Source organism: Colias croceus, chromosome 26 (assembly GCF_905220415.1).
Source record: "Colias croceus chromosome 26, ilColCroc2.1".
Taxonomy (NCBI): Eukaryota; Metazoa; Arthropoda; class Insecta; order Lepidoptera; family Pieridae; genus Colias; species Colias croceus.
This window is the reverse complement of record NC_059562.1, coordinates 3,549,654-3,565,140: the sequence shown is the minus strand read 5'-3', so window position 1 is coordinate 3,565,140 and position 15,487 is coordinate 3,549,654. Positions and strand designations below refer to the sequence as shown.

The window sequence follows — 15,487 nt, the reverse complement described above, 5'->3', positions numbered from 1 at the left end:
ATTCGCAATGTTAAGATGAGATGTCGGGTGTGGTCAGCTGATCGCAACAACGCAGCTGTTTATAATACACGCTTATCGATTTCCCAGAGCAAAACACACCCTTCTAAACATTACTAAATACGCATCGTTTCGCGTTTTAACTACTTCAGTTGTATAGTACTATTATTTGAATGCATACTGACCTTAATTCCAGAGCGTCCGTGTTGCTTCAGCAGCACATTTTCCGGCTTCATGTCGCAGTGTATAATTCTGTTCTTGTTCAGCGCGTGCAAACATTGCAACAGACTGTGAGAGAACTTGCGAACGAGCTGCAAAGAGAACCCTTGGAACTTGTTCTTCTTTATCAACTCGTACAGGTTTATCGAGAGGAGCTCGAACGTGATGCACGTGTGATTTCTGAACGTAAACGAATCGAACATGTGTATGACGTTCATCGTATTATCTTTGTCTTGCTCGCGGAGGTGCTCCAGGATGCGAATCTCCTCCTGAGCCTGTCTGTGGAAACGCTTCTCGTTTCTGACCATTTTGAGCGCGACGTTCTCGCGTTTCTTGTGGTCGTACGCCTTGACGACTTGTCCGAAGCTCCCTTTGCCTATCACCTTCAGCACCTCATATCGATACGCTATGTGGTCGTGCGGTATGTGGATGTAGGAACCTTGCTCGTTGTCGTACTGGCAATTGTTGGGGAAGCCTACGAGGCCCGGTCGCTTCTTCGCGTTCGCGCCTATGAAGTACACTTGGGGGTAATCGAATATCTCTCTGTGCTCGTAGGGGGTGAGTTTGTTCATGTAGAGCTTCATGACCTGCTCGGGGCTGGCGGCGGCGGCCGGCGGTCGCTTGTCGGGCGGCTGCGCATTGGCCGCGGGCGGAGCGGGCGGGCCCGGCTCCAGCGGTGGCAGAGCCCCGTCCCGGAGCAACGCGCGCCCAAACGCGTGCGCGCTCCCTAGAGGCATATCACCGGTCATGGCCGAACGGCCGCCGCCACCTCCGCGCACTTCGCTCGCCGTGGCCGTTCCGACCCACGCTCGCTCGTACACACCACTGCACCTCACTGCACTTGCACTGTTAGACGGCGCCACCCTGGAGCACTACAACACATTTCACATAAACCGATAGGAGCGAGAACCACGCTTCCACTTATGCGGGCACATTCCGTCTCGGACACAATGTGATGGAGCCGTCAGTGATGATACCGTGCGACGCGAACGTGAAACGCAAACAAAGACCCCCTTCCTTGCGTGTCGACCTGACGACAGGACCAGAGAGAAAATAGAAACTGGTCGCCAAAGTCATTGAACCGTTCGACTGCGCAGACCACGCAAGTGCGAGTGAGAGGCACTATGACGTTTGTTAATACCGCCGTGCTATTCTAGATGGCGCTAGCGTTTATATTAATGACAGAAGCTTTTTGCAGGACCGAAATTTCTGTTGCCACTTTATAAATTAATTATTTATTATGAAAGTTTTTTAAAGTATAGGTAAACCAGAATCTGATGGCAATTAGGGAAATCAAAATTTGGAGTGTGCAACCCTAGGGAAAATGGACTGAACGATCTTGATACTGCTTATTTTTTATTTTGTCCTCAATATCATTTGTCACATTACATAAATGGACAATACTGTACTTAATAATGAGATATCCACTTAATATTATGTAGGTACATACTTACATGTATAATATACAATTATACATATTACTTTTATACAGGTAATACATATTATTATTAACACATACCTATATTTGTATATTATTCATTACCAGTATGCCATGTGAAAATATCGATATAATCATAATGTAGATCAAAACTGCTCATAATTTTTTATTAAATAAAATAAAAAATAAAATAAAACTATGTTTATTTTCGTAAGTATTAACAGATACACACATTATAAAATTGACTTGGACAGCTTGGACTTGACTATTAGCCGTATTGGAAACTCCTGTAATAAGTTTTCATAAAATTATATTCTAATCAACAAACAATATTATAGTTACCTACATATAATATTATTTTAATTTAAAGTATCAAAACGGGTAAGTCCAATGTACCAATAAAATCTTCAAATTTGAAAATTGTGATGTGTTTGACCCTTTTGCTTCGAATGTTTTTCTATACATATTATAAACAACACCTATTGCTTGTGATCGCAGCGGCTTTTTCGACATTTTCGAAGATTTTTTAGACAAAATCCTAAAAATTATTCATCAACTGCAAAAAAGACAAATAATTTGACAACCAATTTGATAGTTGTCAAATAAATTGCCACATGAAAATCTTTTATTTCTTAAATATAAATATGCCATCAGATTCTGGTAGACCTATACATTTTCGTGTTAAAATTTTTGATTAACTTATAATAAGTATAACTAAATTATATAAAACAAAAAATTATACATACAGCCATGTTAATTCACACAGCTTTTTGTTCTCAACTTGATAAAGGATAAAGAATATTTCTCAAAGTAGTGAAAAACATATTGTGCGTATTGTACGCACCACAGATATATAAACATTACTTGGTACGCACAATATATTTTGTGAATTTCAATATTACAATATTCCAAGCACTCATGATTATTTTTATAATTTATTTCTTTAATATTTAAGATTTTTTTAAAGTACCTAATACGATTTATATCAACTATTTAGTTGAATATATAAACTGGAGGAATGTAAATGTAATTTATTTTTATATTAATAGTTTTTGAACAATTACGTCTAAGGCTCATCATGAAAATTGCTAAGAATTTATATCATGCTTTGGTGAAGTTTTTATTTTAATTATGATCTGGAGTGCAAATTCTACTTTATCTTGAATCGAAAATTTATTAAGATCATACAATTCTTACAATTTTTAATTAAGTCTTATTTGAAAACAGAGATACTATTTTTTAGCCAGTAAAGAATATTCAACTAATACACACAACGAGTTCAACGCGATTCGGTAAGTCCAGTAATTATTTATTGATATTTATAAGAAGGGAAAAATTCGTTCGGTGATTTATTTACAACTTGTATAGTAAATAACAAATATATATAATAAGTTACACGGTACAACATACACTTACAAAATTAATAAATTAATAATAACACAAAAAAATATTGCCAAGTTATAAAATAAAACACGAATTCATTGAATTATTAGATTAGGTCATCCTCAAGACTCCGTTGTCTCTGGTGCTGGTTCGTTACGCCATCTATCGGCACAAACTTACCCAATGAATAGTGCATCATCCATCCAATCCAGACGTCTTTTTCACTTCGCTATTTTCTGTCACTTTACATTTTATACAATCGTAATTATGTGGTAATTTTATTTTATTATCTCGGGAAACATGAAAAGAGATTATTGTGTTAAGTTTATTTGTGTTGTTAAGTTTGAATACTAGAACGCATCGTCAATTATATGTAAGTAAATCTTTTTCTTTCAAGTTCCATCTTACAAAGTGATTTTTTTATCTTATAAATTACCCTTTTTGTACTCTTTCCGGTTAATGTGATGAATAACTACACCCCCGAGTGCGTTAAGTTAACTTACAGTTAAACAGTTTTTAATAGTGTTGTCGAGATTAAAAATATATCAGTGTCGGAATGTTTTAGAATAATAATTCAATCGCTGCATTTAATTACAACAATTATTACAGCGTAGATTTAGTCATCGAAGATCATATCATTTATGTAGTCTTCAAGGTAATGACAGAATGCCGATATGGTAACAAAATTACTTATGGATCGTTTGGAATCAGATTTATAAGACATGTCATATGTGTGTCTAAGAGTTGGAGAGCCGCCAGTGCACTTATACATGCATATATTTATTATAAATGTATAGATATTATGCACTCTTAAATGATAAGCCTTGCTTTGTTATTAACCATACTGGTGATTCATTTACTCCATGTAGTAGCGATTTATGTTTATGTGAGTCATTAAAATCCAAACGGTTTCATAAGAAAACAAGCTGTATTGTGGAGTGATTAAAACCATTATCTTTGCATTCTCCATTTACTGTTTATATGTGGGATACATTTAGCTTTCCATAATATTGATATACAATATGAACATGAATTTATTTACTTGCGAATAATTATATATTAAATTTACACAAAAATAACATCAATATTCCAGTAGCTGTTAATTTTTTTTTAATACAGTAAAGTAAAAACAGATTTCTATTACTCGTAAAAATTATTGTAAGTAATTATTTGATCATCATGTAATTCCAATTATTTATCGTACAATTATAATTTTGCTCTGCTTAGGATATTGATTTTTTATGAATTTAAAACACAATATTGAATTAAAATAAAGAAAATCATGCAATAATTTCAATATGTTTAATTGAATAACATATAATGATCAAGTGAATAAAAGTTAATAACTAGTTGCTGGCCCCGGCTCCTCAACAAAATTTTATTGTAAAAACAAGCATTTTGAAATTGTAAAAACAAACCTTTATAAAATTAGTTAAATTTTATATCTAACAATAGCTGCTTTAAGCTAAATTGTGCACTGCACTTTATAATATAAAACAAAGCCGCTTCCAGCTGCCTGTCCTCCCCTATACTTAGATCTCGCAACAGATTCGATGATGATTTTTTTAAATGAACGAATGGTTATTAAAGAAGGTTCTTTTATACAAAAGTTTTAGACAGAGTGGTAATACATCAATTTGTTTTGAGACTAGGACAAATGAAGAAATACAAATCTTAACATATTTCAGCGGCCTAACTGGACAAGTCAATTAGTTATGATATTTTTAATTATAGTTTAACAAGACTTATTTCTGTACAAAATACGAAATTTGTTAATCGTCTTTGTAGAATTATGTAGAAACAAAGTACAATCACATTGCATTTGTAGGATTAGTGTTATTAAAAGCGTACCAGATTTACCATGTTTTAATTTCCATAGTAGCATAGTTCACTTAAAATAACTCAATATTTGTTGAAAAACAATAAGGTAGGATACTCCACACTTAATTTCCCAAAATTTCCTCATTCTATAAAATAAAGTATGTGCTTATTTTTATGATTTCATGTTAAATAACTCAATTAACTAACTTCGTTAACATCTTTTTCTATTCATCTTTGTGTTAACATTGTTTGAGTCGATTTTAAGAATAAAATATATTTTTTATTATTTTTAGTTAGTTCGATTCCCAGTTCTATTTCTATTTAAAAATAAAGAAATGTTTCCTTTCGACAAAATTTGCTATTTTCAGTATTTCTAGTACTTTCCCTCCAGGGCCCATCGAAAATTTCCACACTGTATATATATATTAAGTATTTTTCTATACAACATTTAGTTCACAGATCATGACTAAGGATAGAATTACATTCCTCGTAAGCTAAGCAATAGCTGTGATTCTCGTAATAGCTTATTATCAAGCTAGGCTTTGTAATTCTGTAAACAACATACAATTTACTTCCTTCTAGTTTTGCTAATAAGGAAACTTGAACCATTGTTTTGCTTTTCTCAATAGATTTACAGTTGTTAACCGTAAACAACTAGTCACCTATTTGGAACAATTTGTTTCCAATATTGTAATATAAATAATGCATTGTATAATTTATGTTAAGTTAGTTGATATAGTATATTATGGTATTTGTTCATGAGTACGGAATATTGTTAAAGTTATGTTCCATACATATTCAAAAAGAGCGTATGTGCCGAGCACACGTGTCAGAAGTGAAATTCTTTGGCAAGATTCAAAGATACCAATTACCAAAATCTTCGCCATAATTCATTACGTGACGGTATTGCCATGACGCGACCCTGAAATTTTACTCACAACATTAAAAAATTTACTTTTTAATTACATGAGCGAATCACCTTTTTATAATTAACTTATTTAAATACCATTCATTTTTGAAATTAAATATCCAACCTTAAAGCTGAATGCCTAAGAACCAAACTAGCTTAAATAAATATTATTTAACAATTGATAGTAACAATTTTTTTTATAGGATGGGCTATATTAATATCTCCCCTATCAAACGAGCTTGTATTTATTCTATATGCAATAAAGAGTAAGCGGGCGTATGCGGGTTCGTTGATCAAACAGACGTATGAGTTCTTATATCTTTTCGATTCCCTTTGTGGCAATGTGGGGTGACTACTGACCTATGCGCTGGTGATTATGGTATTTGTGGATGGTTATATATTTACTGGTTTGTCGATAGTGTTAGTCTGAGGTTTGATGTTTTTATTCAGATTCCATTTGATGACTGAATATGAAATTTTTATCTAAATAAATTAGGGAACTATTGGAATACAACGGACCCGCGTTATATCGGCCCCTGGCTTATCTGCCGCCCCTGTAATCCGACAGGTCTTCAAAACAAATGTCGGAATACCGCGAGTCTTCTGTATTTATATGTTCGCAGTTCGGTGTGTAACAAAACCATAATATTATTGAATATTATTTTTTTTTTGTTCCGATCGATTAAGATTCGGACGCTCGCGTTTCTGGGGTATTCGGCATTTAAGAACGCGTAAAATTCAATCGTAAATCGTAAAAGGGGGCGAGTGTATCTATTTTTAGAAAGTATGGGATAGTGGCTTCCTCTCAAGCCATTAAAACACCATTAAAGTGGCTCAATACCATTTCGCTGAAATGCGTATCAAATCGACTTGCGTAACATTTAGATTTAATGTGGAAAAAGTTTTATATAAGTATTTTATTAGGTATGTTAAAGTATTAAAAATTAAGACCTTCAACTAATAATCGTGTTCTTAGAGTATATAATAATCCACTTATAAAGTTAATTAATATAATCGATGTCTAGACGTGCAGTTTACTCGCATGCACGTATAAAACAAGCAGTGCATTTACAAATTGCTTTTCGGTTTTTATGCGAAAATTGCTTTTGGTTCAAATAAAGGAATGGACGCGTCCTGATGATAAGCGATGTTCCCTTTTGCATAAATATTAAACATTTAAACCTAAATTTATTTCTTTGTATTTTGTATTGATGCTCACAATACAGGCCACGAGTCTAGGTGTGGGCAACTTGGATCAAATAATTTACCGTGTTAACAGCCTTATTGCCATAAATATCAACGATATTGTATGTTTTTGTTATTAATAAATATTTTTTTTACTTTTACTTTTTACATCCGTAGGTAGGGCCACTCAAATCACCTGTGGGAAATTTGTATGGGTTTTATTATTAATACAAAATACTGTTTTCACTTGGCTTAAGTCTCGAATTGTAAACTGGGGTTAAAAGTGTCTTATTTCATTATATATTGAAAATGCATTTTTGTTGTAAATTACCGATTTATTCAACAAATGTTAGGGAAAAATTTTAAAATATGATAGCGCATTGATATGGCAGCCTTGAGCCGAGTGTTATAATGGCCGTTTTATTTAATTACGTTAATAATGTTAATGTATGAGAGGTTCTCATTAAATTTGTTTGGCCTTTGTGGTTATGTGTAACGTGCTAACTTCCATAATAAACCATATAACCGAGATAGTGAAACGTGACTCCAAAAAGGGTTAGTGTGTTTTGGAATATTGTTGTTCAAGTTTGTATTTATATGCCTTGTTAGTAATAAACACATAATCTGTATTCGGAGTTTTAGTTTGTCGTAGATTTTCTATCGTAGATGCAAACTGACTTTCAAGGTTTAGGTACGGTTAACAATGCAACAATTCACGGAAATTTGATGTTGAACATAGCCAATTTATTTCATTGTAATATTAATATTATTATATAAGCGTTAAAATATAACTAACATGTAAATTGTGTAAGTTTAAAGCGTACTTGTAAAGTTTCTGTGCTGTGTACTTGCACTTTGCAGTTGAGAGTCGAGCACAGGAAATTAATTGTCCTTTATTTGTCTCACTCCATTGTGTTACAAGTTAAATACTGGACTAGTGGAATGAAATAAAGGTTCCTGTAAATGAAGTATATTAAACTCTTCCCTTTTCAGTGCAGTTTACCAATGTATAAAAGAATGAAAATAAAAATAGAGAGTATGCAGCGATTCAGGAAGTTTTGGATATTAATATGTTAGTGTTGAAACTATTTTCACTATATAGTATAAAACAAAGTCGCTTTCTCTGTTCCTTATGTCCCTTTGTATGCTTAAATCTTTAAAACTATGCAACGGATTTTGATGCGGTTTTTTTAATAGATAGAGTCATTCAAGAGGAAGGTGTTAGTATATAATTTATTAGGTTTTAGACAAAGCGGGCGAAGCCGCGGGAGTTAAACTAGTTAATTATATAACCAGCTGTTGCTGACGTCTTCTACGCAATATGGTCACGAATGTTGCCATCTAAGGCATGCTAGTGTAATAACATACTAGAAATATTCGGCTGTGAAATTTCTGACCCATATGTTTAATGTTACTTGGAAACAAAATTGAATGGAAAGATGCACTAACAGTTTATTCGATAGTAATCTAACAGCGAACGACCGGGCTCGGTGGCGTGCCATGGCTATGTCCAGCAGTGGACAAATGTAGGCTGATAATGATGATGATGATCAATCTGACAGCACAATATAGTTATTTTTATACTTATTTAATTTTGTGAGGACATTATGAAAAAATTGTCAGCGTAAAGTCATCAACTACCTATACATATCGCATTCTATATAATAATATAGATAAAAATAATACTATTGTAATGGACGGCCATTACTTCCTTTGATAGATAGATGAATCGAGTTTCCGAGTAAACATTGCGCATTCGGCTTTTAAGCTGTTTACTCTGTAAACAATAACTGAGTGCCCGTGATAAGGTATACGTTCAATTTTATGTATTGGTTATGACAAAGATATTGAACTACTAGCTGGGCTTCGCGGTCTCACCATACCAGCAAAACCAAGCCTTCCTAAAGGTTATGTTTGCAAGGTCTCACCTAAGCTACGGACGAATCCGCAAATGCAAGCAAGCTATTGTTTTATTCTGGTTCATAAGTTCACTGCCGAGTGCTAAGTGCATATTCTTATAAACGTAATTCGCGTAAAATATTTGTAGATTTGATTAAGGAGAGCTCTAGATCATGAACACGCGTATAAAATAAGCTATTACTATCTCCTGATATAGCTTCTTTTTAACTGCAAACTGCGATATTACTTCTATATTATTCTCAAAACAAAGAGTCTTATCGCTGGTTTCTTTAAAACGTGCAAAATCACACGTGAGGTAAAGATAACAAATTAATAAAGTAGATCATTATTTTTACTATTACCGCAAAGGCGTTTTATTTGGATACGTTGTATTTTGATCTTATAAAATTTCAGCCTCAAAAACATCCAATTAACTATATTATATCCATTATTTCTTTCAGTTTCGAAATAAATCCTGGAAATTACAGCAATTTCCAAACACACTGATACACTTTAAATAAATTCGCTTTATCGTGTAGTCCGTAGACTAATCAGAGAGTCGATAATCACGAAATACTGATCTAGATAAAAGGCAGGGCGTCGTAATTCTTTGAGTTTAAGTCGTTTCTCTAGTACCGGTTATTGGGTGTGGTTTGGTACAAATGGGATTACACTTCCGTGTCTAGCCTTTGTATATGTCCTTCTGTTTAAATACAAATAAGTAGATTACTTTCAACAGTTTTTATAATTTGTTTTACCAAACTAACAGAAGTGTGAGTGTACACAACATACTATTTCTAATAATACGACAAAACTCGACGAAACTCAATAAAATAATAATAAATGTATGCAAAAAATACTTATAGCAAAGTGTTCATCAAAATGGATTTGTTCGCTCAAAGCTTTATCTCCGTTGTAAATAATAAATAACCAAACCTTTCTCAGTCTGTTCGTTGAGTCATCAAGAATTCTTTAGCCTATTTCAGTACTGATTGACCCGCGAGTCGCGTTCAAAGTTTAATGGCCATTTTAACTTATTGTTTTACGCGATTTCCTTCGAAGATATAAGGTGTAGAAGATCTATTTTTTAAGGACTATAGGGAAACGCTTGACCACGATCTCGCCTGGTGGTAACTGGTAAGCGAAGATGTGGTTTAAGATGGAGCGCGATTAGTAGTTTTTAAATTACGCGAAAAAGAAACTTCTTTAATGTATCTAACGAATACGATTTGTCCAATGGATATAATTACCTATCTACTATTCGTTTCTATTAGTTTTGTCACATTACGCCAAAAAGGAGTTAATTTATAGGCATTAGAATATTTACACCTAACTAGCGTGATTGTAGGTGCACGTAAAAGTTATTTGAACCCTTTGTCCTTTGACATTTTCACGTCCTTCGATCTGATAAGGTCTATTGCCTATTACTATTCTGGTCAGCTTTTAAGAACATGTGAATTCTGTAGAATTACTTCGTAGCCAGGACAGTAAGACTGCATTATTTTCCCAGTACCTATCTAATTAAACGTCCTCTTTTCTATACATATAATAAAATCGTAGGAAAGTCAAAACTGTACATTGAATATTTTTTTAAAAGAATACTTGGGCCGTGATCTATAATCGATATAGAAGCCAAAAACATAGTTTTTAGAATTTTTGTCTGTTTGTCTGTTTGTCTGTTTGTCTGTTTGTCTGTATGTTTGTCTGGGCTAATCTCGAAAAGTACTGCATACATTGACTTCAAATTTTGCATGAATATTACTAACAGGTCGGGTGAGGCTATAGGCTACATATTATCAAGCTATCACCTACGGGGGAGGAGCTGTGAACCTTTATTTTTCTTACATATTCCGTGTACTACGACAGCGTACAATCTAAAGACTCATGTTTAAATGTTGTTTTTGAGTAAGCCATGCTATTATCTACCTTTACACTATAAAAACTACGTCATTTATGTAATTTTGGCAGAGAAACAGTTAAATGAATCTTAGCAGTATAAAGACAAATTTGAAACAGCGCCATCTATAGCCAGTGTTATAAAAATCAAACACACATTAACTATTGGAAATTAATAATTAAATGACGCATATATAAATGTTGTTTGACAATATCTAGATTGAAACTATAAAAATTATGCCATTTAAGTAACTTGGGAAGAGAAACATAGTTTAAAGAATGTAAGTTGTATAATGTTAATTTTGTAACAGCGCCATCTATGATATTTCTAAAAATCAAATCAATTTACATGTTAACACTACTGAATACACTGTTGAAAATTAATAATTTAAATATAATCATGTTATTTATTTAACTCTTTAACCCATATCTTCCCTTCCCTCCCTTATGGTATATTTCGTGTAAATAATAAATATACTACATTTTTTTAAAGTGAGGGTAGATGTTTATTATTTTAAGTAAAACTAGACACCATTATCTACAGTAATTAATCTAATATTGATTGTGTTCATTAGTTACAATTTTAAAAATCTTCGTGTTTTATAAATTTACTAGCTTACCGCCCGCGGCTTCGCCCGCTTTGTCTAAAACCTAATAAATTATATACCTTGCTCTTGAATTAGTCTATTTATTTAAAAAACCGCATCAAAATCCGTTGCGTAGTTTTAAAGATTTAAGCATACAAAGGGACATAGGGACAGAGAAATCGACTTTTGACTATTGAATGCCATAAAACCAAAAATATCAAATGCAATCTTAGTGTTTTGTGAATTTTCACCATCATGCGTTCCCACTAAAGGTAAGTTGTTACATACAGGTATTTATTTTTTTATAATGATAGCAATTCATGTGTTTTGTTGGTATTATATTATTACACTTTTTGAATGAAATAATAAAATGATGAATTGATGAATTCTTTTATATATGACTTTTACAAGATTTTGAGGTGCATTGGGAACAGTAGTTTTTGATAAAATTTTATTTGTAAGTAGCTTTTTTTATATATTTACAGTTAACTTTTGATTTTTTTATTTACAGATTCAATGCTCATAAAATTATATCGCCTTTGGAAGACGATTTCTGCTGACAATTTTACAACACCACTTGAAAATTGATGATTTGATGATAAAGATAGTGGCAGCGAGGATTATGTGGAAATTAGTAATCATCCGCTTCGTTAATTTTTGACTGAAGTTAATGTCCAACGTCCAATGGTTCAATCATTGATCAATATCAATAATAGTGTTAATCTTAATGGTTCAATCATTGGAAGTATCTCGGGAAATTTTGGAGGATATTTTTCAGGAAGGAGAGGAGGGGCAGCCAGCCACATATCAAACTACTACGTTTTAGTACCGAAAAAATGTTATTGCCAAATGAAACGTAAATTTTGCACTCACAACTGTACAAGTAATGTTTTTATTTTGACTTTGCGGTTATCTGATTATAATATTTATCGTTATGGCTATCGAGGTACCGACCGTACTGGGATCAGAGTACATGATATACAGTTCATCATCCAGGATTGCTAAGAGCATTTTCACACTGAAAAAGATGTTTTCTTTGAATCGTAGTTGCTTCATTTATTTATTTTTAATCATTTTACATAACTAATATTTTATAAATATATAATTTTCATTATTTATAAATAAAATGGATCCAACATAACTTTGTTGTGTATCATTTCTCTATTAATAACCCATAGGCATATTTTCCGAGCGCCCCATTTAAGTTGCGGTCCTGAAATTATAAAAAATTTATGTATACTTTTGCCAAATATGTATAAGCTCATTGCTCAAGCTCATTTTTACAAAAAAATAACAAAAACTAAACTACTAAATAAAATAAATTATGTAAAGATTTTATAAGAAAACACAGTATATTTATTAGGAGACGGTGATCTCTTCCAGGCAAAAGATATTCATCAGCTCAATAAAATTGAATAGTATGTTGTTAGTTATTCTTTAGATTCACAATTGTAATGAGCATTTCCGCATGCAAGTTATTTCAAGTAGTATCGTAGTTTAGATATATCATAGTTTTGACACATTAAAGTTCCAACAAACCCCTCAAATTTTTGAGCAGAGTTGAGCAAGATAATTTGAAAAATGTGCCGTGTTAAGTATTATAGAAAAGGTTAGTTCGTTGGTAATTATTATTTCTTCTTCATTTACATGTTGTTAGTTAAAATAAACTTTGACTAACAGTCAAAGTATATTTTAACTAATACTACTTAATACTAACTATTATACTTATGTTCAGTATTTATCTGTATTATTATTGCTTGGTAATTAATATATTTTCATGTCGTATACCTAATTATAAACATAAGTTTGATGTGTTATTAGCTGGATTTATTGAAGTGAAAACTTTTTTAGCGGCGTTGGGTATAAAATCTTAAACTCGCGTCAGGACACGTGACCATCGAAAAAGCGTAAGACGGATGTTAGTTTTTTTAGCCCTTATATTCCATGCGTAAGACAGATACCTACCATTCCAAAATATCAAACATGCTGAACGTTAATAATCAAGTTTTCACTTCTGCCGGCACTCCCGGAGTGCAACCCGTCTTTTTTTTTACACACTCACAGACTTATAATATTTTATGCTAAAATAGTGTTAATCATAATATTAATATTTTTTCACAATTAAAAATATTTCCTTTTTTCTGATGGTGATGTTATGAGGACCATATTCGGTCATCATTAAAAATCTGTGCGAAAACTATAAACACTTGTGAGGCCCTCACGGCAGTCACGGATGAATTCTACACATACCCGTGGCCCTGTCGTTGATGCGGCTCGACGGAACACAGTGGGGTTTTGGTCGGTAGGAATCCGACATAACCCACGGCCTCTTCCCCGGAGGCCGTGGGTATCTATGCAAGATTTCCCCACTAAAAAAAAAGGCCCTCACGGCAGATCGGGGCGGTCTGAAGCGAAGTGGGGACAGCGTTGTCACTGTATCGCTTTTGCCACGCTTTTCAACAGACTTATTCGATAGTTCAGTTTTGTGTTAAGACCGCTGTGACAACCAACCCGTGAGACAAACAAACCCGGTTTCCCCTATTATCCCGTTAGACCGAAACCCTCACTGAGAGGGAATTACGTCTCACTACTGATCACGACAGTCATATTTTATCTCGAGAATCTGAAACTTTACTCAATATGAAGACCGTTTGACAAATGATAGGGTGTATCATAATATTATTCGATCTCTTGAAGATGAACATGAGCATAAGCAATGACTAGAGTAGGGACGCGAATATTACAATTATTTGAGACAAGAACGATTAATATTTGTTTAATGAAAGATTAAGAATTGAAATTCTCGAACCTCCCGAACAAGCCGGTTTCCGTAAAGGCTTTAGCACCATAGACCACATCCACACGCTGCGGCAAATTATACAGAAAACCGAGGAGTATAATTTGCCACTATGCTTAGCGTTCGTGGACTATGAAAAAGCCTTCGATTCGATCGAGACCTGGGCCGTATTAAGGTCTCTCCAGCGGTGCCGTATTGACTATCGGTACATCGAAGTATTGAGAAGCTTGTACGAACACGCCACAATGTCAGTCCGAGTACAAGATCAGTGCACAAAGGCAATCCCATTGCAGCGCGGTGTTAGACAAGGCGACGTGATCTCGCCCAAACTTTTTACCGCTGCTTTGGAAGATGCCTTCAAACTGTTGGAATGGAAAGGACTTGGCATCAATATTAACGGCGAGTACATATCTCATCTTCGTTTTGCCGATGATATCGTAGTCATGGCAGAATCCCTGGAAAACCTTAATGCAATGCTCGATGACCTCTACAGAGTTTCACAACAAGTGGGCCTTAGCATGAACATGGACAAGACGAAAATCATGTCGAATGTCCATGTTGTGCCCTCTCCAGTCTCTGTTGGAAACTCTACTCTCGAAGTTGTTGACGAATATGTCTACCTAGGACAAACCGTCCAATTAGGCAGGTCCAACTTCGGGAAAGAGGTCAATCGTCGAATCCGACTCGGATGGGCAGCGTTCGGGAAGTTACATAACATCTTTTCATCCAAAATCCCTCAGTGCCTGAAGACAAAAGTCTTCGAGCAATGTGTGTTGCCAGTGATGACATACGGTACAGAAACGTGGTCTCTAACCCAGGGCCTTGTGCACAAGCTCAGCGTCGCTCAACGTGCTATGGAAAGGGCTATGCTCGGAGTTTCCCTACGTGATCGAATCAGAAATGAGGAGATCCGTAGGAGAACCGGTGTCACCGACATAGCTCGCCGGATTAGCACGCTGAAGTGGCAATGGGCTGGGCACATAGCCCGCAGAACCGATGGCCGTTGGGGCAGAAAGGTTCTCGAATGGAGACCACGTACTGGGCGACGAAGCGTGGGACGACCACCCACAAGATGGACAGACGACCTGGTCCGAGTGGCAGGGAGCCGCTGGATGCAGGCCGCCGGTGACCGGTCGTGGTGGAAAACCCTGAGGGAGGCCTTTGTCCAGCAGTGGACGTCCCACGGCTGAAACGACATCTTCTGTATAGGCGATATTAACGTAGTATGTTCTTTGCATGCTTTACATGCTTTAAAGTGGAGTAAGGAGACGGCTTTCGTTTGAAGATACACCGGAACCTTTGAAATCACTACTTTTAGAGGAACATACTGTGCAATCTAAACTGTTATTAGACAA

The 15,487-nt window shown here is 34.6% G+C and overlaps 2 protein-coding genes across 6 annotated transcripts in view; one reads left to right on the top strand and one right to left on the bottom strand.

Annotated features, from left to right (window-relative positions):
- LOC123703379 (dual specificity tyrosine-phosphorylation-regulated kinase 2) overlaps window positions 1-1,330 on the bottom strand; it is a gene marked incomplete at its 3' end in the record, with an annotated part of 125,886 nt that extends 124,556 nt beyond the window's left edge. The window contains exon 1 of the mRNA XM_045651294.1: window positions 183-1,330. Within this exon, the coding sequence (XP_045507250.1) occupies window positions 183-965 (783 nt within the window). The remainder of the gene's footprint in view (window positions 1-182) is intronic.
- Window positions 1,331-3,234: 1,904 nt separating this feature from the next.
- The window catches only part of LOC123703419 (transmembrane and coiled-coil domains protein 2), a 48,444-nt gene continuing 36,191 nt past the window's right edge, over window positions 3,235-15,487 (top strand). For all 5 annotated transcript variants that reach the window (XM_045651400.1, XM_045651399.1, XM_045651397.1 and 2 more), the window contains exon 1: window positions 3,235-3,410. The gene's annotated coding sequence lies outside the window, so the exon portion shown is untranslated. The remainder of the gene's footprint in view (window positions 3,411-15,487) is intronic.